At 44.0% G+C, this 23,998-nt stretch overlaps 1 protein-coding gene across 4 annotated transcripts in view; it reads right to left on the bottom strand.

The window, feature by feature from the left end:
- LOC119660785 (lamin Dm0-like) overlaps positions 1-20,040 on the bottom strand; it is a 29,087-nt gene extending 9,047 nt beyond the window's left edge. For 2 of the 4 annotated variants that reach the window (XR_005250489.1, XM_038069580.1), the window contains exon 1: positions 18,944-20,036. Coding sequence is in view for 3 of the 4 variants with exons in the window: in XM_038069580.1 (XP_037925508.1) it covers positions 18,944-19,350 (407 nt within the window). In the remaining variant the exon portion in view is untranslated. Of the gene's footprint in view, positions 1-18,943 lie in introns of all 4 variants that reach the window. The other 2 variants (XM_038069581.1, XM_038069579.1) reach the window with 2 other exon arrangements.
- Positions 20,041-23,998: the final 3,958 nt, after the last annotated feature.

The raw sequence follows: 23,998 nt of genomic DNA, 5'->3' as shown, positions 1-23,998 counted from the left end.
TGCCATGATCGTTAAACTGGAAGCAACTGACTACCTTTGGCTAATAGTTGTTTACCTCCATCGTTAGCTTAGTAGCTGAACATAAATACATATTTTCAGGGGAAGACATTATGTCCCCGGCTCCATTTCGAGAACTTGTGAACGGAGGAGGGAAATTCGGGTGAATTTATGGTTGAGCAGCATTTTATAATCGCTCATGGTTACCAAGAAAAAAAGTGATGTCATCACCGCGTGTTTTGTTTGCTTTTCGGTTTCTTGTAATGTTGGAAGTATGAGACCATCAAAATGAGGCATAGAGAAATTGACTCTCTGATGAATGGATAGAAAAATAATATTTATTAAATGGGAGGGTATCGAATTCGCGAGGGGCTCGCACTTAGGATAGTGACGGGGAATCGATAAATTATGTTATACAGACAGGAAAACAAGGAAGGTCACTAGGGCTATCCTTAACCACTTCGCTTCCAGGACCAATTGGACGACAAAAAGCCCCTCCCTCTGGGGCTATTATCTCAATGAGAAACCCAAGACTCCTTCATTATGGAGGTGTTATTTCCAACCCACAACTCCCCTGCCGGATACCCTTCTTTGTAAATCAGAAAACAGATGGAATGCTAATTGATGACAAGCTTCACTCTGTGAACGTGCTTCAAATTCCAGGCGGCGGTCATTGCGAAAAATCGAGAAATCATTCAGAACTATGAGGATATATGCATTAATAATAGTGCGGAGATAGTTTTAACGGAAGATTCGGAGACGACAAAAATATCATGAATAAAGAAATCTACTGGGTTTTCATTAAGACAGGTTCTACAAAAATCAAGTTAATGGGAGAGACGATGTAACATCCAAAGTGTCCTTTGTAGGCTACCAACCCGCAGATATTGAAACTATCTCGCTATCAAAAATTCAAATGTCTGCCAAAAAACAGCAATGATAGTGCGAAAGTGATCGACGCCCCCAGAGTTTTGTGGTTCAAGTGATGAATCCAGTCATGGCCTTAAAGTCACAGCTCCCCAGCCCCAGTTGGGAGAAGTATATCAAGGGAAATCAAATGTCCAATTAATGTAGATTCATTTTTCCAAGGTCAGGATTCACCCATTCAGAATCTGTTGGGAGTGTCAAAAAAGTTGACCACAGGTTTTCTAATTGAAAGATTAGAGATGGTACTCGGATGAGTTTTTTCATCAATAACTCGTTTCAACGAACTCAAAAATTGGACAATTTTTGCAAATCACTCTGAGGTCAAATATCTTGAAAGCCAGATGATATTCTTAAATGAGTTATGTGAGGAAAAAAAGACTTTCTCGTACTTTTTTTTCTATGGTTATTGTTTACATTCCACAGAAAAAGTGCGGAAAAACAAAAATGGTTATTGTTTATTGTAGCCAAAGAGAAACTTTGATACTCAAATCGCCATCTAGCGTATCAAGACACCGTTGTTTCGGCCGGCCTTTTGCTCGCTTACCATCGACTTTGATGTTCAGACCAATCTTAGCAAATGAATTCTCGTTAGCACGAATGACGTGACCATACCATCGAAGACGTCTCCATTGCAATTTTGCAGATATTCTCATTTCGGATGCGATCAAAGCGTGTCACACCATTAGCCTAGCGCAATATCTTCGTCTCCATTGCCGCAAGACGCCGTTCATTATCTTTTATAGTCGGCCAACACTCAGAACCATAGAGAGCGACAGGGCGGATGACACTGCGGTAAATTTTAGATTTGAGACATTCCTTGATACGTCAATCACAAAGAACACCAGTTGTGGAACGCCACTTCATCGAGTTCCCCGCAGTTCTCCATGGCTGATAGCATTGACCTGAGGTATTTTAAATCGCTCAGTTCTGGACAGATCACTGCCAATAACAGTGATTGTGCCTGTTTCTGGGGATCGGTCGTCCAAAATTCAGTTTCTGTAATAGGTGGGGAGGAGAGTAGGCACTGCTTTAGGTGACCGCCAATTTAGGAAACACCGCGGTGACACCACCATGGTGTGAGGTACTATGACGTTTAAAAAACCAGGGTAACTGCATATAATACAAACATCGTGACTAAGGTAGGCTACCTTGACACACTAAGTCAGCACATGCCAGGTTTTTCACCTGATACCATATTAGTTCACGACAATGTCGTTAAGGAATGGCTCTTCTATGTTAAAAACACTCTCTCTCATCCACCTCAGAACTTGGATTTGACTCCGATATAACACTTGTGGGCATACCTTGAAATGAGCTACACAAAAAAGGCGTAAGGACTGAAAGGGACTTGAAGGATCACATAAAGAATATTTACAGCTCTATTCCTGCAGATGCTACCACAAAACTTGTAGGGTCAATGAAATATCTGCCTTTCGATGCTTTGCAAAGTCCAAGTTTTTGTTTGGTTGACTAAATGAAGGATGGGAATCTGTAAGACGGTTTCTCGGTCCTAAGAAATCATCCCATCCCCATTTTTTAAATGGCTCATCAAAAAATGAGATGAATTAGTTTAAAAGGTTTGATAATTTCCATTCTAAATGGTGTCCAACGTATAATAGAACAACCCCCAAATGCGTCTCACCTAAATGAACTCTTACAGAGTGTGGTTTGGCTAGACCTAGTGTGCGTTGAATGCCTCCATCAACTCCTTGCCACATGCGCGTACCCTATAAGACTTGATTTTGATAAATGATGGAAAAACTGCTCCAATTTCACCAGTTTTTCAGATTGTTTTGAAATTTTGCCTCTGCATGTTATGTAGTTGACAATGATCTACTTGGTCATCCCTCCACTGCGCTCATTACAATATGTTATTGATTTTTAAGGGGATATGTCTCGGTTGTAGCTAGCCGACCCTGCTTGTGAACGGGACAAAGGCTGAAGAAAAAGAAGAAGATGTCTTGGTTGTAGCTGATATGCTTGTCAATATATGACAATTTGCATTAACCTTGAATAGCCGCAAGAACGAAAAAGGCTCCCTTATACGTCACAAGGCACTAAAAAGAAGACATACAAACGTAGTAAGGTGATGCTCCTCCTACCAAGGCACACTGGATTTGGACAAAATGACCAGACAGAACCCTATCCAAGAACTGGTACCAAAAGTATTTCATTGATCCCTTCTTCCCGCTGATTATATCCTTTGGCTCAGGTCGCTCAGGGGTACGGATTGCTTCTTGGAATGTGCTTACGCTCCTCGACAACGATGCTCATTTTGTCTAATTTCAGCGAAAGTTCCAGTGTTACAGGCTGGGTATCCTGGAATTAAACGAAGTTATGTGATGGAATTCTAGGAAGCACTTCCTTTCCTCTTGCAGTATTCTGCCACTGTACTCCATAAAGCATATCGAAAGCAACCTTAAATCCGCTGTTGTCAGATACACTAATCTATAATAGAATGAGTAAAACCTCAGTAGTACAGGGCTGAACACCCACGGATGCTTCCAATTCAGAGCAGAATTAAGGAGCGCGCCCACTGGGCCGACACAACACGACATTTTTGAAAACGCCCTCTGGGAACGATACGCCAGAATATTGCCTAGTGTATTTGCAGGATAAACATACTGAAAACACTATTACTTAGTTTTGGCCTACGAAAATCCCTCCGACTACTTCAGACAACAGACAGAGAAGTGTCTGTGCATGTTTCAGGCATCAGACGAACATCATTTTGTGTAGAACAACTCTGGTAAAATTTACTACTACTGGCACTCCCCACTACTTCCATAATAAACCACTTTTTACTGAGTATCAAAGCGTTCTCTAATTTGACGAGAAAAAAATCCCAAAATTTGCTCATTTTCTGGCCTTTACAGTGGTTTCCCCCCTTAACCTGATATTACGATCTTGATCTTAAGACCAACATAGTCTGATAACGCCTTGCTCCGATACTAGATGGGGAGATACGGTTTTAGAGACCATTGGCGGTATTCCCAGTCTCTTTCGGTCATGTTCCAAACAGAGCTTTTATGCCGATCCCAATAGAAGTGGGATTGAAGCGCTTGAGCTCCAACGCAGTGGCAAATCTCGAGGAACACAGTGCAGCATGCGCTATGATAAAAGGGAATTTAGCATTGCGCTGGTCAGGGAAAAAGAACTTGCCAAAAAACATGATATGATCAGAGTTGAATCTTCAACCTCAACCTGGAGGAGCAAGCCCACCCCTTCAGCTCTGATAAAAACTCGTAGTGGTCACCTCCTTAAAAAAGTATGGCCCCTTAAAGTGAAGTTTGAAGGTTTGATATTTTAAACCCTATCCTGTTAAGGAGAGGAGGCTGGAGAGAGTCCGCAAGAGGAAAAGAAAGGTCCCCTTTTCTAGCCCAAGTAAAAATTACGGCAGCCATCCCTCCTTGAAAAATCTTAGTAGTCCCCATTTTTATGTTATAACGGTAGCCTTTAACTTCGAAACCCATCCCTCCGGGAATGGGATTGAAAAATCAACTTTACCATGATGATACCGAAATACTCCCTATTTGGGGGTAGGCAGTCGCGATCTTTGAACGAATTTTGAGAGAAGACCTCATTGTGAAATAGTGCATGAGGTTCACATCAACACTCCACACTCTTGATCGATCTTGAGAAGGCTCTTGTCAGAGTTAAAAAGGGGTTGTATTTGGAATAATTTTAGATAAAACCGTGAAAGCGGATTTAGCTCAGATAATACCTCGAACAATATGAAAATTTGGATACCACGGCCGAAATGGCTCTACTTAAATATAAAGATTGTTGGATGCCTTTGACATCATGCTTGTTGGTGGTTATCTTCAGTCTGACTCCTTTTCTAAGTCCAAAGTCATTCGGCCAAGATCCATGATCCGGTGAGAGAGCAGGCAGGTATCATAAGCGAAGTCGAAGTGTTGAAGGGAGGATGACCCCCAACTCATGGTTTTCGAGGAGAAGGGATCCAAAACACAACTCAATCAACCGACAACCATAGCGCATAGACGTGGCCAACATAGACCTTGATGCTACTGCTCTCCTGCAAAGAGGGTATGGAAGGCGGGGAGCAAGCCTAAGTTAAGGACTCCGTTAATTATCTACGAGATGACCCAGATGAACTTGTCTTCTTAGACGATGATTCTTAACAATTACGGATATTTCTTGACCTACACTTCCGCTGAAAAGCAGGTCGCTGTGTAAAAAATCGGCTAAAAAAGCGTTCCCCAAACTAGTTATTGGTAAACTTTTGAACGAACTGAAGGTAAGCATTTATAAAAAAAACCGTGAGGTGCCTGCTCTATAAAGTTTGACTGTGTCCAATAATGATGGGAATTAGTGCCACAGTTTAATATAGATTTCTGTATGTGATCTGCAAAGCATCACAAAGGATCACAGAGCCCGAGGACTCCCTTGGTACAATGCAAAAGCACCAGTCCGAAAAGAAATTCTCTTATACAGGGGTGCGGCAGCACCTATGATGATAGCATAGCCAGGGTAAAACTGTACACGGCTATGAGAGAATTCGGTATCCCGACGAAATTAATAAGACTGACTAGGCTGACCCTGACCAATGTGCGAGGCCAAATAAAAGCAGCAGGATCACTCTCAAGACCATTTGACATCAACAAACGATCTACGACATGGGATATCCTATCATGCGTCCTCTTTAACCTGGCCCTCGACAAAGTGATCCGTGATGCTGAGGTAAATGCAAGAGGTACGATCCTCTTTAAATCCACCCAACTACTGGCCTACGCTGGCGATATCAACATCATGGGAAGAACCACCCAAGACGTACAAACTGCCTTCATCCAGATCAAGCAGGCGGTAATCGGGGCGAGATCTTGGGCTGCACATCCATGAAGGCCCCAAATACTTGGGGGTGGTGATAGACAGGAAGCTTAGCTATAACCAATATGTGCGATATACAGGGGGCGGCAGCATAACTTCCTTTTTTAAAATGCGCGCCACTCAGTTAGTTAATGTCATAGCGAAGCGCTAGTGGCCTCGTTCAAGAGGGGATACTGTAAACTTTTGTCCCGACACGGTTCAGTCGCCATCATGCGTTGGAATAGTGAGGAGCTTGCCTTTGCCGTTGAGGTTTACTTTTCAAGTGGATGTTCGGTTATTGCAACACGCTTTATATTTAGCTCCGTTGGCTCCCGTCCCAGACCGCAAATCAATTGTTACATGTGGGTCACTACATTCAGACAAACTGCAAGTGCGACAAAAGGAAGAACTGGAGTCCCTCGGCCCGTTAGATCACCTGAGAACATTGAAGCAGTGAGAGCGTCAATGTTGCGATCGCCACGGCGTTCTGCGCGCAAACACGCATCTGCCCTTGGGACTATCCGATCGTTCTGTGAGAAAAATTCTTCGTGATGATCTTCATTTTCATCCCTATAAGATGGCGATAGTGCAGGAACCTTCAATTCTCGGATGAACGCGTGTGAGCTTCTTCTTGATGTCGTTCTCGAGGGTGCTATTGTTTTTTTTTAGCGATGAAGCCCATTTTCATTTGTGTGGGTCGGTTAATAAACAAAACAAGCGCTACTGGACTGACACCAACCCTCGAGAATTGCATCAAAAGCCTTTGCATTCACCCCAAGTCACAGTGTGGTGTGTAATTTCCTCAGCTGGAATGATTGGTTCCTGGTTTTTTGAGGAAAATGAGGTTACAGTGACAGCGAATTCAGACCGGAATTTTTTTTTCCCACGGCTAGAAAATTTGGATTTGGGGGACACTTGGTTCCAACAAGATGGTGCAACAGCACACAGTTCAAGAGCATCGATGGCTGTTTTGAGGGAACACTTTCCAGAGCGCCTTATCTCAATTAGAGGCGATTTGGAATGGCCGGCACGCTCTCCCGATCTGTCCCCACTTGTGATTTTTTTCTATGGGGTTTTTTTGAAATCCCGTGTTTATGTGAACCGTCTAAGAACCCTACAAGATTTGAAGACCAATATCCAAGAAGAAGAAATTGCCAACATAACACCTGCTATGCTGACAAGAGTCATGATAAACGCCAGAAGTCGGTTTACGCAATGTATGGAGAATGGGGGACGTCACCTAACAGATTTGATCTTCAAAACAATGTAAATAAAAACTTTAGACAAATCACATTATGTGATGTCATTTTTTAACATCCATTCAATGTCATTGCCACAAACTAAATCTACTTCAAAGCTCAAGGCAAGCTACGAAGATATCTATGGAACATATCATACTTCTAAGTTGACCACATGTCGCAATACTTTGGATTCAACGCCAGCAGTTCGGAGCTTTAAAAGATCAATGAAATTCATAGTAAAGTGGTCTAGGAATGACGAGGCAATCTTGAACTATTTGTTGGAAGCAGATTGGAAGATGTAGAAGAATTGTTCAGAGTTAGGATACTATGAAGGATAGTTTAATTGAGAACTGGAGAAATGTCAGGCGATGACAGCTTTACGGTTTCTTACCAGGTCAGAGGCAACTCGTCAGACGCTGCCTCACCTCTGCCCTGGGAGCAGCGTGACCGAAGTGGATCGCAGATGTTAAGTGCTCATTTATATATTTCGCAGAACACAACATGATTACGAATTTTATTGAGCGCTAATCGGCCTTATTGACCAGAGCTTGGCCAGAGCTGAAAATATTTTTTTTTTTTGAGAATTGTGGGGTCCTAAATCCGCATCAACTTAATGCCAGACCGGACCAAATGGGGAGCAACTTACTCCCTCTGTTTTGGTCCAGTCCACGGACCCCTCGTTTAGGGCTTAGCACCCAAACTTTAAGAAATGTCAGGCGATGACGGCTTTACGGTTTCTTACCAGGAGAGAGGCAAATGGTTTAGGGTTTATTTGGGGTAGACGACATTTTAAAAAGGTTTTTTTTTTTTGGGGGACAATACGAGTCTTGTGAAACTTACAGAAGCAAAACTTGTCTAGTGATAGAACTCGTTCTTAAGATCGTAAGGTCTCTGGAAAGTTACCTGTCAAAATTTTCAAATTTATTGTCAAAACCTCAAGTCGCATCATTTTCAAAATATTTTATCGCCAAACGCGTAAATATACAATATCCAAAGAAAGAACTAGTTCAAGATTCTTCAAAAATACTATTGTCTCAATGACGCTTCAAAATACTTGAATCTTCCAAGACGTCTCATTCCATGACGTTCACAAAGAGACCAAGGATTTTATGCGACTGCTGAAACCAAAAGAAAAAAAAAAATGATCCCAATTAGTTACTGAAGCTGCAGAAACACAGATGATATCTATAGTAATGACGTCATAGACACTATACAAGCTCACGCTAATATCAATTTAGTGTCTCAAAGTTTGGCGCGAAATATATGAGTTTCTCATATCATGGAAAGATTATTTCTGAGGCCTCATTTAAAGCGTCAATGTCTTTAAAAAAAAATAAACTATTCCGAGCGATTACGTAAGTAGCATATTCTGGTGTTATGTATGCGGTTCCAAACCGAATCGAAAGATATTTTTCCACAAAAAAAAAATGAAAAAACTAAGTCTTCCATGAAACAGAGACAGGAAAGAATTAACAAAAATATTCAAATTAGTAAGTTATATAGCAGAAATTAACGATGTTTCCACTAGCAGTGAGCTGTATATATATATATAGTGATACGGAAAGCGGCAAGACCCCTCCGTTCTTCACAAAAATATGTAAATTTACATATGTTCCAAGAGAAAACCGGTCTTTTTTATGACTCTGTTGTTGCTGGACTTAATTTTCGTTGGGACAACTTTCCGATCTCTCTTTACTCCATGTGGGAACAGTAGAATCATGTCAATAACAACTAGCCAACGATTACGTCACTCTAGATTTATCGGTTATTCTATGCTGAACTATCTCATCAAAATTCAGAACTCACAGTCGGAGTCAATAGCCGTTGAAATGATCCAACCAGGCAAACATTTTTGAGATTTTTGGGCCCAATATTTACTTTACATTTATGTAAATTTCAGTTGAAAATTTTTGGAATTTCCTTTTTATTATTCGATTCCAGAGGGAAGTGAACCCATATTTCATTGAAAATACAGAACTTTCAAGTCTCCACATAGCGCTCTATAAAATTTCCTTCTCCTTTTTGTGTGCATATCTCAGACTTGATGACCCGCCTCCTCCTCCTAATCTGTTTTTTAGGTCCACCTTGCTGCCAAACATCCATAGACTGTCGATGACGTTTAAAAACAGGTGTGACTGGCGCATGAATAAACTGGGACCAAAGATTATCCTGCTCGTGCTTACAACAAACGAAGCCAACGTGGGATAGAATACTCTAAAGGCTGTGCGGCAAACATGGAGCTTAGAATCAAGTAAACGGACTCCAAAAAAGGGACCTTCGGTTTCACTTAAGGCGGAACTATAATCTTGCATGTCTAAGAGAACCACCTCTAAGTCTAAGACTATTGACATTGCTTTATTGGATCAAGGCACTTAGGTCCAACCAGGTGAACTCTAAACTGGTATGGGAATGCCTTGAGAGACTGAATACACTCGGCTCGTCCAACAAGGTCTGGATACTTTGCGTTCCAGGCCATGCTGGGTTGGAAGTCAATGAGGCAGCGGATGAACTAGCCAAGAAGGGAGCAGGGATGCCTTTACACGGGCCAGAACCTTTCTGTGGAATCGGAAACGGTTTCATGGCTATGAATCTAAGAAACGAAGAGAAACGGTTGAGGGAACTATATTGGGCGGGCCTACCAGGGATGGAGCAGTCCAGGGTGCTTATTGGGGGACACGAACCCATGCATACAAAGGATTGCTTAAACCTCACCAAAAAGAACCTCCGAATCATAGTGGGAATTCTCACTGGTCATTGTCGGCTGAACTATCACCTAGGGAAGCTAGAGATATCTACGGACACTGCCTGCAGGTTTTGTGAGAAGGAAGACGAAACCTCTATGCACGTCCTGGGACAGTGTCCGGCACTTGTGCAAAGTAGGTCGATACATCTGGGAGAACACTTAATACCAGATGCAAAGCTGAAACTTCTGGAAGTGGGGAACATACTAAAGTTCCTAACGGTTACAGGCCTGCTTGAGATACTATGATCAACATTACTGACACATTTACATTATAATAATCGTTGGCACGACTATCCAAGGCCCTGATTCAACCCTGAAGTGTGGTAAAGAACTTTATTCAAGACCGTAACGGCACACTACAAGATTAAAGTACGCTATAGGACGCAATGTGACAATCATTGCCCTCGCCCATGACTATAATCCTGATTTGATACAGCTTCTCATTCACAGCTGAGTCAACTAGTATCCGACATCAAGTCAGGATTCAAGTTCTGCTACCACCAGTGAGATTTGAACCGCGACCTCCCTTACAACAGAATAGTGCTCTAACGCTCTAGCATCCCATTGGCTTGCGGGTGGTAAGCCGTGGTTCGCTGGCGTTTGAATCCCAGGAGTTGCCCAGGTGGACTCAAAAACTGCATTCCCTGGTCAGTGATGATCACTGCAGAGACGCCAAAGCGAGGGATCCACTCTCGACAGAGGGCTTCGGCACAAGATTGCGCCGTAATGTCCTTTTGAGGTATTGCCTCAGACCACCGCGTAAACCTGTCGATGATTGTAAGGCAATACTTGTAACCGTGCGAGTCTCGCAAAAGGCCTACGATGTCGAGGTGTAGGTTTGCTTAGTAGTGCGGGGAAATGAGCCCACTTTTTTCTTACATGCCTAGTGACCTTACACTTCTAACATGGGATGCACTCTCTGGCCCAGGAGTTGATGTCCTTATTCATGGAGGGCCAGAAGTATTTCTCGGTGATTAACCGATTTGTCGTCCTGATGCCTGGAGGCGCTACGTCGTGAACCGCGTGGAACACTTCCTTGCGAAAGGTGGCCAGGGTGCCTTTTCCGAGTATTCGCAGCAGAGAGAGAGGTTCGAGCCGAAGATGGGCAACTCCCGAAATTTGTATTTGGGGTTGGATTTGAGGCTCTGAAGTACTACATCGTCCTCTTGCGCCTTGGGGATAGCCGAGAAGTCGAGTGAAGCGGGGATGTTAACCCCGATGCGCCACATATTCATGATTTAGAAAGCAAAATCTGATCTTTAGGAAAACTCTCGTCATTTTAATGGGCGAATGATGAAATATGTTGACGAATTATTTGTAAGGCGATTTTCCTATGTAACGGGAATTCAACGCCTACAGACACTACATTCAATTCAGTCCTGAACAAGTCGAGAAACCGGAATGTGGGCCCTTCAGGTATGAAAGGTTTTGTTTGCTTCTTCTGGAAGTATATTTGAGTGTAGAACTATCCCATTTGTACGTAGCCCGTTATGTACCAGGTGTACTCCTAATTAATTTCCGTTTTTCGATAGATGGCGCTCGCTGTTGGTCGCCCATACCTGTCATTTTGTTTAGTTATTGTCGAGTGTCTTAACTACATTGACGTTTCCCCAAAAAGTTCGTCCAGCAAGTTTTTATTGCGCGTCAAATATGTCGGTGCACGTACCGAATTTCGAGCATATGCGCCATGCATTGCTTTCCATGTTCAATCAAGGAAAAAAAGTGTCCGAGGGCCATTGTGCACTTGTGAAAGTTTATGGCGATCGTCCATCAACACTTCGAACATGTGAAACGTGGTTTTGACAATTCAAAAATTGAGATTCCGAAATGAACGACGCCGCGCGCTTCGGCAAGCGAAAATTTGCAAAGCATTATTGGATGAAGACAACACGCAAACGCAACGACAGCTTGGAGATACGTTGGGAGTTCAACAGGAAGCAATTTCGAAACGTCTGCGAGCCATGGGTAGAAAATGGATGCCGCATGAACTGACCGAGAGACAAATGGAGAACCGAAAAATGACGTGTGAAATGCTGCTTCAACGGCACAAAAGAAAGTCTTTTCTCCATCGTATTGTTACGAGCGATGAAAAATGGATTTCTTTGGAGGACTCTAAACGCAACAAATGGGTAGTTTCTGAGAATGGGTCCATTAAAGAAATCATCACTTTCCACCCCTCCCACTCCCCGCCTTTTTAACAAATCTCAAAACTTAGATCGGCTTCGAAAAGTACTAATCGAACCTTTCATTTGATACCCCATGTGACTATATTCGGTGAAAAAAATGTTTACACCCCCCTTTTGCATGTATAGGGACCTCCCCCCCTTAAATCCCTCTGCATGTCTGTTTTGCAAATAAAACTTTAAAAAGGAACCGAGAGTTTCATGCCCAGCTTCTCAAAAATTCCCTTAAAATAGATAGACAACATGCACTGTACCATTGAATTTGGAGAGATTAGGATCCATGATGAAGGTATGCATACTCCTAAAATTGCGGAGAATGAGGAAGCAAAGAAAGAGCAATTTTAGGGGGAACAAACTAAGTGTTCAGATTTCCTCTCTGCCGCAAGCGATGGAAAAACCATCTATTCATCGACTATAAAGCCGCCTATGATAGCATAGGTAGGGTAAAACTGTACACGGCCATGAGAGAATTCGGTATCCCGACGAAATTGATAAGACTGACTAGGGCTGACCCTGACCAATGTGCGAGGCCAGATAAAAAGCAGCAGGATCACTCTCAAGACCATTCGACATCAACAAACGATCTACGACATGGGATGTCCTATCATGCGTCCTCTTTAACCTGGCCCTCGAGAAAGTGATCCGTGATGCTAAGGTAAATGCAAGAGGTACGATCCTCTTTAAGTCCACCCAACTACTGGCCTATGCTGACGATATCGACATCATGGGAAGAACCACCCGAGATGTACAAACTGCCTTCATCCAGATCGAACAGGCGGCCATTGAGGCGAGATCTTGGACTGCACATCAATGAAGGTAAGACAAAATATAAGGTGGCAACGTTAGCATCGAAGACGAACCAACCAACAACATCAAACTACACTGGTCAAACGGGAAGAATAAAGATAGGAGAATACAACTTGGAGACCGTTGACAATTTCTCCTATCTAGGGTTGAAAATCACAACCGATAATAGCTACGATGATGAAATCCGCGCACGGTTGCTGTCAGCCAACAGAGCCTATTTCAGCCTACAAAAACTGTTCCGCTCGAAACGTCTCACCATAGGGTCAAAGCTCTTACTGTACAAGACTATGATCTTGCCAGTCCTCATGTATTCCTCGGAAACTTGGGTTCTTAGCAAGAAAAATTGCGAACTCTTGGCCGCGTTCGAGAGAAGAATCCTCCGAAGAATTTTTGGCCCCCTACATGAGGATGGACGATTCGGTAGCCTACATAATGACGAAATCTATGAGCGATACCATGACTGTCTGGTTGTGGATAAAAATCCGGCTCAATAGGTTACGGTGGGCGGGTCACTTAATCCGTATGGATGAGGATGACCCCACCCGGAAAGTCTGTAAGGACAATATCTATGGTAGAAGAAGAGGACGAGGCAGACTCTGTCTGAAATGAGCGATTGCGAGGATCAGGACGGCAGACAGCTTTTACGGATATCGAATTGGTGGACCTCGGGGCAAAACCGGGATGTCTGGAGTCCCTTATTAAGGCAGGCCTAGACCGAATACCGGTTGTTGCGCCGTTGATGATGATGAAATTAAGTGTTAGATGAACAACAGTGACTCAGCTAAAGGGCTGCATCCTTATGTATTCGGTGAAATTATCACCTAACCTAGCTACTCAGGAAGTATATCAAAAGCAGTCATGGTTCACGATACACTATCAGAAAAAAATTTATGCTATTTTTTAATGACAGTCTGTAAACTCTAAACATTGAAACCCCACGCGAAAGAAAAATGCTCGATTCAACATCTGTTATAGCGCATTGTTTCGTTAGCTCCTTTCAATTATGTTGTGGAAATTTGGGAATATTTATACCCACATTGGTCGCTATTGTATACACACAACACTTTATATTTAAAACCCTGGCGAGGGGGAGCGCAGTCTATTGAGGGATCTTGTTAGGAAAGATGATGTTGACTTCAATATCAAAAAACTGTGAACCTATATCCGAAATGCCGTCATTTCCAATGACAGACACCCTCTCATTTTGGAACGCAAGAATGAAAGAATGATCTAAAATAAGAACCAACAGAAGCCGGTAACAGGGAGTATATTAAGAAACGAGAGAGTCGTCTGGATATGCGGGCCTGTGTCTACCATTCAACATTACTAGTTCACACTACAGTGCAAGGCAGAAGTCATTTGTGATGATCAGTTTCCAAGGCAAGGGTAGCGCAAACATGGGTTTGTGTGATGATGTCATGCGCAGGTGTTGATGGACAACAGAGAAATTAACTCTTGTTATGTTCACTGTTTCGCGAAAGTGAACATGATGAGAAATATTGGGGAAAAAGTAATGTCGTATTTTATCAATGAATGGCGACACTTAAGCATATCTTGTGTTGTACTTATCGCATCTGGTCATACCATACGGCGATTTGAAGACGATAAACTGGGCTATAGGTGTCTCTTTGACAGTTTTATGATCGTCAGTGCGTCAAAGATGGAGTCCATCAAGGAAGAAATTCGTCATATTTTACATTTTATTTTTACTACCTGAGAGATAAAAATGCAACAAAGGCGGCCAAAAAAATTTGCGAAGTTTATGGGCCCAATACTGTAACGATTCGCATAGCACAGCGTTAATTCGATCGATTTCGTTCTGGTGTAGTGGATGTCGAAGATACACCCCGTACTGGTAGACCAATCGTCGTAGAAACCGATAAAGTCGTCGAAATCATCCAAGTAGACCGGCATGTGAGCATTCGCTCGATTGGCCAGGAACATAAAACCGTTTGGAACCATTTCCAGAAGATTGGATTCCAAAAAAAAAGCTGGATGTTTGGGTGCCACACGAGTTGACGGTAAAAAACCTCTTGGACCGAATCAACTCCTGCAATGCACTACTGAATCGGAACGAATTCGACCCATTTTTGAAGCGGATGATGGTGACTGGTGATGAAAAGTGGATCACGTACGAAAATCTCAAGCGAAAAGGGTCGTGGTCCAAGCGCGGCGAGCCGACCCAAACCATCGCCAAGCCCGGATTGACGACCAGCAAGGTTTTGCTGTGTGTTTGGAGGGATTGGAAGGGAGTCATCCACTATGAGCTGCTCGGTGCTCAGAGGTGGCGGCAACCCTGTCGGCCAAACCAAAACCAAGTGGCCAAGGAGACCCTGTACTCACTTTGGTTTGTCGGCCGTGATGCAGTAGGCGAATGCTCCAAAGGTCTAATTCAGACCCGAGTCTGCACTTGGTATAAACTGGCACCGTTGTTGCTTGTCTCAGCGAGGCTCTGATTGTGGTCACAAAATCAATCCGTGTCTGAAGAGAACCGTAGGATTAAGTCTCACGACAGGTACCTACGTTAAACACCATGGGCTTAACTATGGCCAGACCCTCAATTCGGACCTCTTCTGTGAACAACTCGCCCGTTTGAAGCAGGCAATTGACCAGAAGCGGCCAGAATTGGTCAATAGGAATGGTGTTCAGTTCCACCAGGACAACGCTCGGCCTTACACATCTTTGATGACCCGCCAGAAGCTAGGGGAGTTCGAATGGAATGTCCTATCGCACCCACTGTATAGTCCGCACCTGGCATCAAGTGATTACCATCTCTTCCGGTCCATGCAAAACAGCTCTTGGTGCTACTAAGTTCGCCTCAAAAGAGGCTTGCGAAAACTGGCTGTCTGGAGCTTTCTTGCAAATAAGAGGGTTCAGAAGGGTTTTATAAGAGGGGGATAATGGAGTTGCCTAGTAAATGGCAACAAGTTTGCGAACAAAACGGCGCATATTTGACTTAAATCGGATAATTCTAGGTGAGTTAAATAAAGCGTTAAAATTCGGTCACAGATACGACATTACTTTTGTCCCCCAACCCAATATATAAACAATATAAAAACCCAAAATATATACAACGTTTCGAGCACCGAAGGACGAATCCTGGTTGGCGGTGATTTTAATGCCAGGGCTCTTGAATGGGGCATGCCTCAATCAGACTCCAGAGGGAAACGGATTCTGGAAATGGCGGCGAGAACCGGGCTCGTAGTTTTAAACACCGGATCCACACCAACGTTGTGAAGGAAGCATTCCTGACATCACTTTTGCGTCGGAATCTCTGGCATCATCGGTGGACGGGTGGCGAGTCCTAGAAGTCTTCTCGGCAAGTGATCATCAGTACATTGCGTTCGAAGTGTTTGACGCTACTTCCCGGCGAGCACCAACACGACGTTCACCCTGCGTGTGGAATGTCGCGAGGGTGAACATCGGAAGGTTTATCGAAGCTCTTGGAGCAGGTAGGGCCGGGTTGGGGGACACTCCGGGGGGTGGTGGTGTCGCAGCTGACACCGCCGTAAATTCAGTCATGAATCTGATAACGACGGCGTGTGAGGCTTCCATGCCCCGGAGAAGCCCCGGGCGCGACAAGCCTTCTATGTACTGGTGGACGGCGGAAATTGCCGACCTACGGAAGGAGTGCCGTTTGGCACAACCTTTGTACGCCAACGAGCAGGCATGTGCCATAAAGGCACAATATAGATCAACAAAAAGGAGACTCCGCAGCGCTATAAATAAAAGTAAAGCTCGCGGCTGACAGAACCTTGTTGACCAGGTGAATGGGGACTTGGCTATGAACTTGTCATCCGGAAAATCGGGGCTCTGCGGAGTCCCTTCATACTAAGTATCGACCAGATGGATCGCATTGTGCGGGCATTGTTCCCCCAGACACTCTGTACGGGTTGATGTAAATAGCGCGGAAATCGTCCAGGATTGCCCTCTTTTCACAATGAGGGAGCTCGAAGAAGCGGGTCTCACTATGAAGAACAAGAAGGCATCCCGGTGGAAGCTTACAAACTGGTGTTCCGCCAACGGCCAGAATTGCTGCTTGAAGTGTACAACATTTGCTTGAAGGAGGGCATTTTTCCTTGTCGCTGGAAAGTGGTCAGACTCGCGTTGATCAGTAAGGATAAAGGAGACCCGGAGCTCCCGTCTGCATGCTCGACACGGCCGGAAAAGTGCTCAAGAAGCTCATCAGGGGTAGACTCGTTGAAACGATCCGCGTTTCCTGGGACTTATCCGGAAGGCAGTTCGGGTTCAGAACAGGGAAATCTACAGTGGATGTTGTTATGGAGGTCACAGATGCGATCCATCGAGCCGAGGCACACAGCCACCGATCTCGACGGATAGTGCTTCTCATAACGCTTGATGTCAGATATGCCATCAATTCCGTAAGATGGACAGATATGCTAGGCATACTAGAGAACTCATTTCACTCATTGCCAAGCTATTTCTTGCGGATATTGAGGGATTATCTGAAAGACCGCTCCTTGTTCTATAAGACGCTAGAGGGCCAGAGGAGGATGCAAATCACGTCGGGAGTAGCACAGGGATCCATCCTAGGGCTGGACCTCTGGAACGCTTCCTACGATAGTCTGCTGAGACTCGATATGCCCGAAGAGTCGCGCCTGGTCGGTTATGCAGACCACGTTGCGGCACTTGTTGCCGGACGCACTGTTGAACAGGCGTAAAGCAGACTTGGCATATTGATGCGACGAGTAAGCGGATGGATGACTACTCACGGTTTCAACCTTGCGCTGGAAAAAACCGAAGTAGTCATCCTGACTAGAAGGAGAATCCCGACCTTGCGTCCCATATCGATCGGCGAGTTGGTTATAGAGTCAAAACCAGCGATTAAATACCTTGGTTTAATGCTCAGCAAATCAAAGCAGCCGCGGACAGATCTGCAGCAGGAGTCGCAGCCTTGAGTCGGCTAATGGCGAATGTCGGCGGCCCTATATCAACTAGGAGACGTCTCCTCATGGGAGCAACGCAGTCCGTCCTTCTCTATGGTGCGGAGGTATGGGCTGATGCCCTTGGCAAGGAGGTGCATCGTAAACGCCTCGCTCAAGTGCAGAGGCGGGGAGCTTTGCGAGTGGCGTCTGCTTATCGCACCGTCTCCAAACCGGCTGTGATGGTGATTGCGGGAGTGATCCCCGTTGCCCTACTTGCCAAGGAGCGCAAAGCTATCTATCGCCGTAAGGGCAAGGGGCAAGTGGATTGCGCGGCTCATCCACAAATTAGACCCATGGTTGAACAGAAAGCACGGTCAGATTGATTACTTCCTTATCCAACTTCTAAGTGGGCATGGAGGTTTTCAGTCTTACCTGCACAGGGTCGGGAAGGGGCGATTTCCTGATTGTGTGTTTTGCAATGGAGTGGCGGATGACGCTGAACACACCTTTTTCTCTTGCGAGAGGTGTTTACTTCCTTATCCAACTTCTAAGTGGGCATGGAGGTTTTCAGTCTTACCTGCACAGGGTCGGGAAGGGGCGATTTCCTGATTGTGTGTTTTGCAATGGAATGGCGGATGACGCTGAACACACCTTTTTCTCTTGCGAGAGGTGGGACGGCCTTCAGGCCAGCAGTTTTATGCAGACACAGGGGAGCTCTCTCCAGACAACATTGTCAGAGAGATGCTGAAGAGCGCTGGCAGCTGGAATCGTATTGCGCATTATGTTCGGGCTCTTCTTACTATGGTTCGGACGATAAGGGATTCCCTGAACTAACAACTCCCTTCCTCCCCTCCCCTACTCGTTGGTGAAAGGAATTCCCTGACTTGAAGGCTCCCAAAGCCAGGAGGGCTAGCCCGAAGTAATGTGTCAAACGGTTCCAGGCTAGTTCTCTGATGACAGGGAGGTGTTTAGTTGGTAGTCCGCCAGCGTGCTGTTGCGGGAGTCCAACACTCTGTGCGTAAACGCATTCACCTACCCTTCTCCCCCCAAAAAAAAACCAAATATATGACTTCAGGGAAACGGGACTAGCGTAGAGAATTATGAAGAAAACTACGACATTCTACGACTCGCGCTGATTACAGCGAAATCCAATTGTTTCCTCCTCAAGTTGCATACTCGTCATTTCAATGGAATTTGGCGATAGAGAACGTCATCAACGGCTTGTAAACAACGATGATATCAATCAGTTTTGTTTGGTTCTGGATAATATTCATTTTTTGCCTCCCATCGATGAGAAAATAATAAGCAAAACATGCACATGCCACTTACCTTGCTTTAAGTTCATCGTTCTCCTCCCACAATCGTTTCGTGTCAATTTCCAATTTAGCTTTTTCGCGTGCCGTCTCGTCCAATAACTTTCGCGCATCACTCAATTCATGTTCATACATTGATTTTATATTAGAAACTTCACGTGTCACGGTCTCCCGGGTAGTTTGAACTTCAAGGGTAAGCCGTGAATTTTCCGTTTCAAGATGACGTACACGATCTATGTAAATCGCCAGACGATCATTCAAAGATTGCAATTCCGCCTTTTCCGCTAAGCGGCTATGACGCGTCGGACTGAGCGGACTGCTGGGTCGTAAATTTGAAATGGGGGTCGAGGTGCCCGGTGCTGGCGTTCCGCCCGATTGGCCACCAACCGGCGTACCCAATTTTCGACCGCTTTTTGTTGCCATTGTTTGTGTTTATACCGGCGAGCGTGACGCGGATTATGGATATTGAATGTTTCGATGAGTACTTGGGATCTTGGTCGAGATTTATACACTTTTTTGTAGGCAATGGAGCACCGACAAAATTTTGAGGTTATGAGCGCCGACTTATTTACACTAGTCAGATTCGCGTCGGATACGGTTTGTTGTGTACTTCGCGACGAGCTGTTTCAGCTTTTGATTGAATTTAGGATTTAAATACACTTTACAACGCGATAATACAGCACAAATTAGCTGCTCTTCCAAAATCCCTTCCGTACGCTTAAAAACCCGACGCCAACTAACTTGGGACGCTGTCGCGCGATTCAAATGCTCTAAAATGTCTAAATGCACAGGGTGACAGTTCTAAATTTAAAAATTATTTCAAATTCAAAATTAGATTAACAAAATAAACTCCGACAACTGCTTGGTTTGTTGTTAAACTTTCAAAATATTTTTTTTAATTCAACTATTCACTGTTCGTAGCAACCTTACGCGCCAGAATTCAAATAAGAATGCAACAATCACAAAACCTAACCGACTTGAAGACGTATCTTCAACTGACTGGTTGTAACCTCACCACACTGATCTGTACCCGGAATAAAATGAAATTAGCGCGCGCGCACTGAATCTTTGATTCTTGGTATGGTCGTGAAGGCGTTGGCGCGCAAATGTTACGGATCACATATACGCGTTCCCACTACACATGCTTGTATACGAGTCCATTGAATGGGAAAAGTCGCCGCTGATATCGTGGGGATTCTCGTTTGTCATCTTAACATTCCAATTGGAAAAGCGTCATAGTGATCTGTTATGAGTATCAGATCGGGGAATATTTGGATGGGGAGGAAATAAGTGTTACCGTTTTGAAGTAGAAAGATATCAATCGTTTATAATTATCTTTTCTCAGGCAAGTAGCCTTGAGCTTGTCCAAAAGTCTGCCCCTGTCTAACAGAAATTACGTCATCTTAACTTTTATCAAATCATTTGAGGAAATACTCGAAAGACGAAACTCCCATTGATACTGCCTACTGTTCTCCGTCATCCCCTGCACACGCAGGACGCTTTCTAGACTCACGATAGTGCTGTGGAAACGCGATAAAAACTTCTTACGGTCACCAATTTCCATTCTTTTTTTGATTATTTTTACTTGATGATGTCATCGTTCCATATAACCAAGGACAGTGTCGTCAGAAATTTATTTTTAAAATGACTCAATGAAATGGTTATGTATTATGCAGAGTAGTAGAGTAAGGTTTGCTTCTGAGTAACGTGTTTTGAGATGACATCATTTTCTTGCCGATTGTATATAAAAAACAGTAGAAAGAAATGGAAGTTGACCAACGGAGCCTAAACAATGTATTAACGCACACTTTTATTAATTAAAATGCAATATGGAGATATTCGTTTTGAGAATGATGGCGTCCTAATTCCGCATCAACTTAATGCTGGACCGAACCAAATGGGGAGCAACTTACTCCTTCTTTCCTGGTCCACGGACCCCTCGCTTAGGGCTTGCACCCAAACTTTTAAAAAAAGTCAAGCGATGACGGCTTTACGGTTTCTTACCAGGGCAGCGGCAAATCGTCAGACGCTGCCTCACCTCTGCCCTGGGAGCAGCGTGAACAATATAGAGAACTATGTACGCGCAGCCGTTACTTTTGTTTGAAATTTAAAACAGAAAGAAAACCTTTTTGTTGCTGTTTAATGTAAAAATAGTGACTGACGAATTCGTTCAAGACAACAGACCATACATCATATCCAACTTTGGGGTAATATGACTGAAAACCACTTTCCAGGCAGGTCTTTAATGATAATTTTGTACGCTCAGGTCATCATTAGGACCAGGATCTGATAACGTTATGTTACATTTATCAGCCTGCGGAAATGAAGCAAATGAGACCTGCAATCGCTTTCGGTTGGTCTGCTCCAAGGGCAGAACAGAGAGAGATTGTCGCTGCCTTGGACGAAATCTACAGATTGAATCGATCTATGGCTTGTTCAGTCAAATTTGTGTTGTTTTTTTTTTGCATACTTAATCCGTAAATTTTCCAAGCAGTTCCACTTATTTCCTCAAACAATTACATACTTTCTTCGAATATAGAAGGCAGTGTTGAAATTACACTTTTAGGATTCACTCCAAAGTTTAGGATGATCATCAATCAAGGGGGGCTCCCCATACATGCAAAGGGGGGGATCCAAAAATTTTTTTCACCTGATATAGTTGTATAGGATATCAAATGAAAGGTCTCGATTTGTACTTTCCGAAACTAATATTAGTTTTGGCATAAATTGCAAAGTGCGTGAGTAATGGGTCAAAATGTACGCACTTGAAGTGAGACAGGACTCATTTTCGGAAACTACCAAACCTAAAAATCCGGAAAAAATCGGAGTGGTACGCCTAGATCAAATTTAGGCCTCAAAATATGTCCCATTCCGATATCTGCTCAAATAAACTTACTAATAGTAATAGGCTCGTCGTGATCAGTTTCGTCATTTTATTTTATCAAATGCCTGATCAGGATGTAATCACGAGACCTTCAAATCCCCATCCAGTGTATCAAGCCACCATTGTTTTGGCCGGTTTATTGGTTGCTTACCATTGACTTCGATGTTCTGACCAATACCTCGACTTAATGTCGTTAAAAAAATTAATACGCTGAGAAAAAAGCCTCGGAACAATGCTAGGACGTTCACATCTATTGATGCTGATGCATGGACGACGCCAGGACGTAAGTAAATTAGTCCGAGCAAAATAAATACGCCCTATTCGTTGGGGCTTAAAATTACACTCAAAACCTTGCCTGCTTATTGGAAAAGGCGACTAAAAGGATATAGAAATTTGTGGGTTAACAACCTGCAAATCTACTACCGAAACATCAACAACGCCTCAGATAAGAACTGATCTCACGGCAACGACCTTTGGCTATCGAAAATGGGCTATGATCGGCTTCTGGTATGTGCACGCACTCCTCGACAACCGTAGCGAGGGTCCTCAGAACGCACCAATGGGGTCTTCCAATCTAGTGGAGAAGGATGCTTTCTATCAGCAATTAAAGGGGGTTCAGGGGAAGCTTCCTAAAGGTGACATTGTGATTGTAATGGGTGATCTGAATGTCCAAGCGCCCCCTTGCTCGGGCGTGTGATAGGGGAAGCATGTTCTTGGGGAGTTTTGTGGATTTTTACAACTTCCATCGCCACGTTATTCGTGGCACACTGTTCGAGCACAGAGCCTGCCAGAGAGTCGGCAATCAGATCGACCATTTCGCGATCAGCAATATATTAGGAGTTGTCTTCTGGATGTGCATAACAAGAGAGGCGCTGATATTCGCCTAGAAAGGGAGGGTTGGAAAGTTGTGACCCCCTAAGTTCAACACCGACCGCTTGTACGACCCAACCGTCGCTCGACAGCGAGAGAGCAGCTGTCTTACTGGTCGAACAGCAGAGCTACTGAAGTAACGCTCCTGAGAATATCTATGAGCAATGCGTTTTTCTGGGGTGGGTGTCATAAGATCTGGCTGACGGCGGAATCGTCGAAACAGATCGATGAACAGATTTTAGACAAGGCAACGAAAGCGGATCTGGCTCTGTTAATGCGTCTGGCAAAATCCAGTTCGGTGTTACCGACAGCAAAAACCATGCTTCCAAGATATATAAATTGGTTGATGTCTTCGATATTCTGCCCCCCGTTGATGCAGATAGGGAGAGTGCGATGACCCTTGGTTTTGTTGGTTTTTATCTTCAGTTCAACCATAACCGTTTTTTTTATAAATCCAGGAAAAGGTGAATATTAGATCGACCTTCAATGCAACCGACATTTAGTCAATATATTAGTGATATCGACCTAAACCTTGGAAGTAATAGCCCCAGCGGTGCAATTGAAGCATCGGTTGAGACAGAAAATAGCATTGAACAAAGCATTCAGCCTGTGGTGGATTTGGATGGCGTTTTTTTTTTTTAATTGACAATGGACGCGGAGTTTCTATTACCGAATTTCTTCGGAGAGAGGAAAATCCGCAATTTGCAGAAAGCGCAATAAAAAAACGGATTAGATCTCGGGGCTGAAGGATTGAATAAGAACATTTTTGTCTCCCAATTTCATCTTTTTCAGAAGCAGGGTCGGTTCCCGGTTTCCGCTGAAATTTATTTGAAAAATTCTCGCCATTTAACCGTCGCCGCTCGTCTATCGTTAGCGCTAGAAGTAGCATTCTTGTCACTAACGCAACAGAAGTGCTCGATATCTTGTGTACATTAGTGTCGGCCTTATACAAGTTGATACAGATCTCTCCCACCGTCTCGAGTGTACACTTTATCGTAAAAATATTTTTAGTGGACCGCTCGGCCTTTTGTCGTCGAGAAACTTATGGTAGAGGCGTTCCTCTTTATGGACCTTCATAAGGACGTCGTCATTTCAAAGCCAAGAATGTCAATTATAGGGAACAGCTTTGCAGCCAGCGACGGATGCAGTCGATTTGCATTTTACTGTTCCCATTAAAATGTAAGACTGCCGTTTTAAACACGTGACAATTAAGATCGGCCACAAGGACGATGTGGGCATGTTATGGATCTTTGTATCGAGAAGTTGCGGCACAGTATATCTCTTAGAGGGTATAAAGACTAAATGATCTGGACTCAC

The sequence above is a fragment of the Hermetia illucens genome, chromosome 7 (genome assembly GCF_905115235.1).
Source record: "Hermetia illucens chromosome 7, iHerIll2.2.curated.20191125, whole genome shotgun sequence".
Lineage (NCBI taxonomy): Eukaryota > Metazoa > Arthropoda > Insecta > Diptera > Stratiomyidae > Hermetia > Hermetia illucens.
Note: the sequence above shows the minus strand (reverse complement) of the source record. Positions and strands in the feature narration are given on the sequence as shown.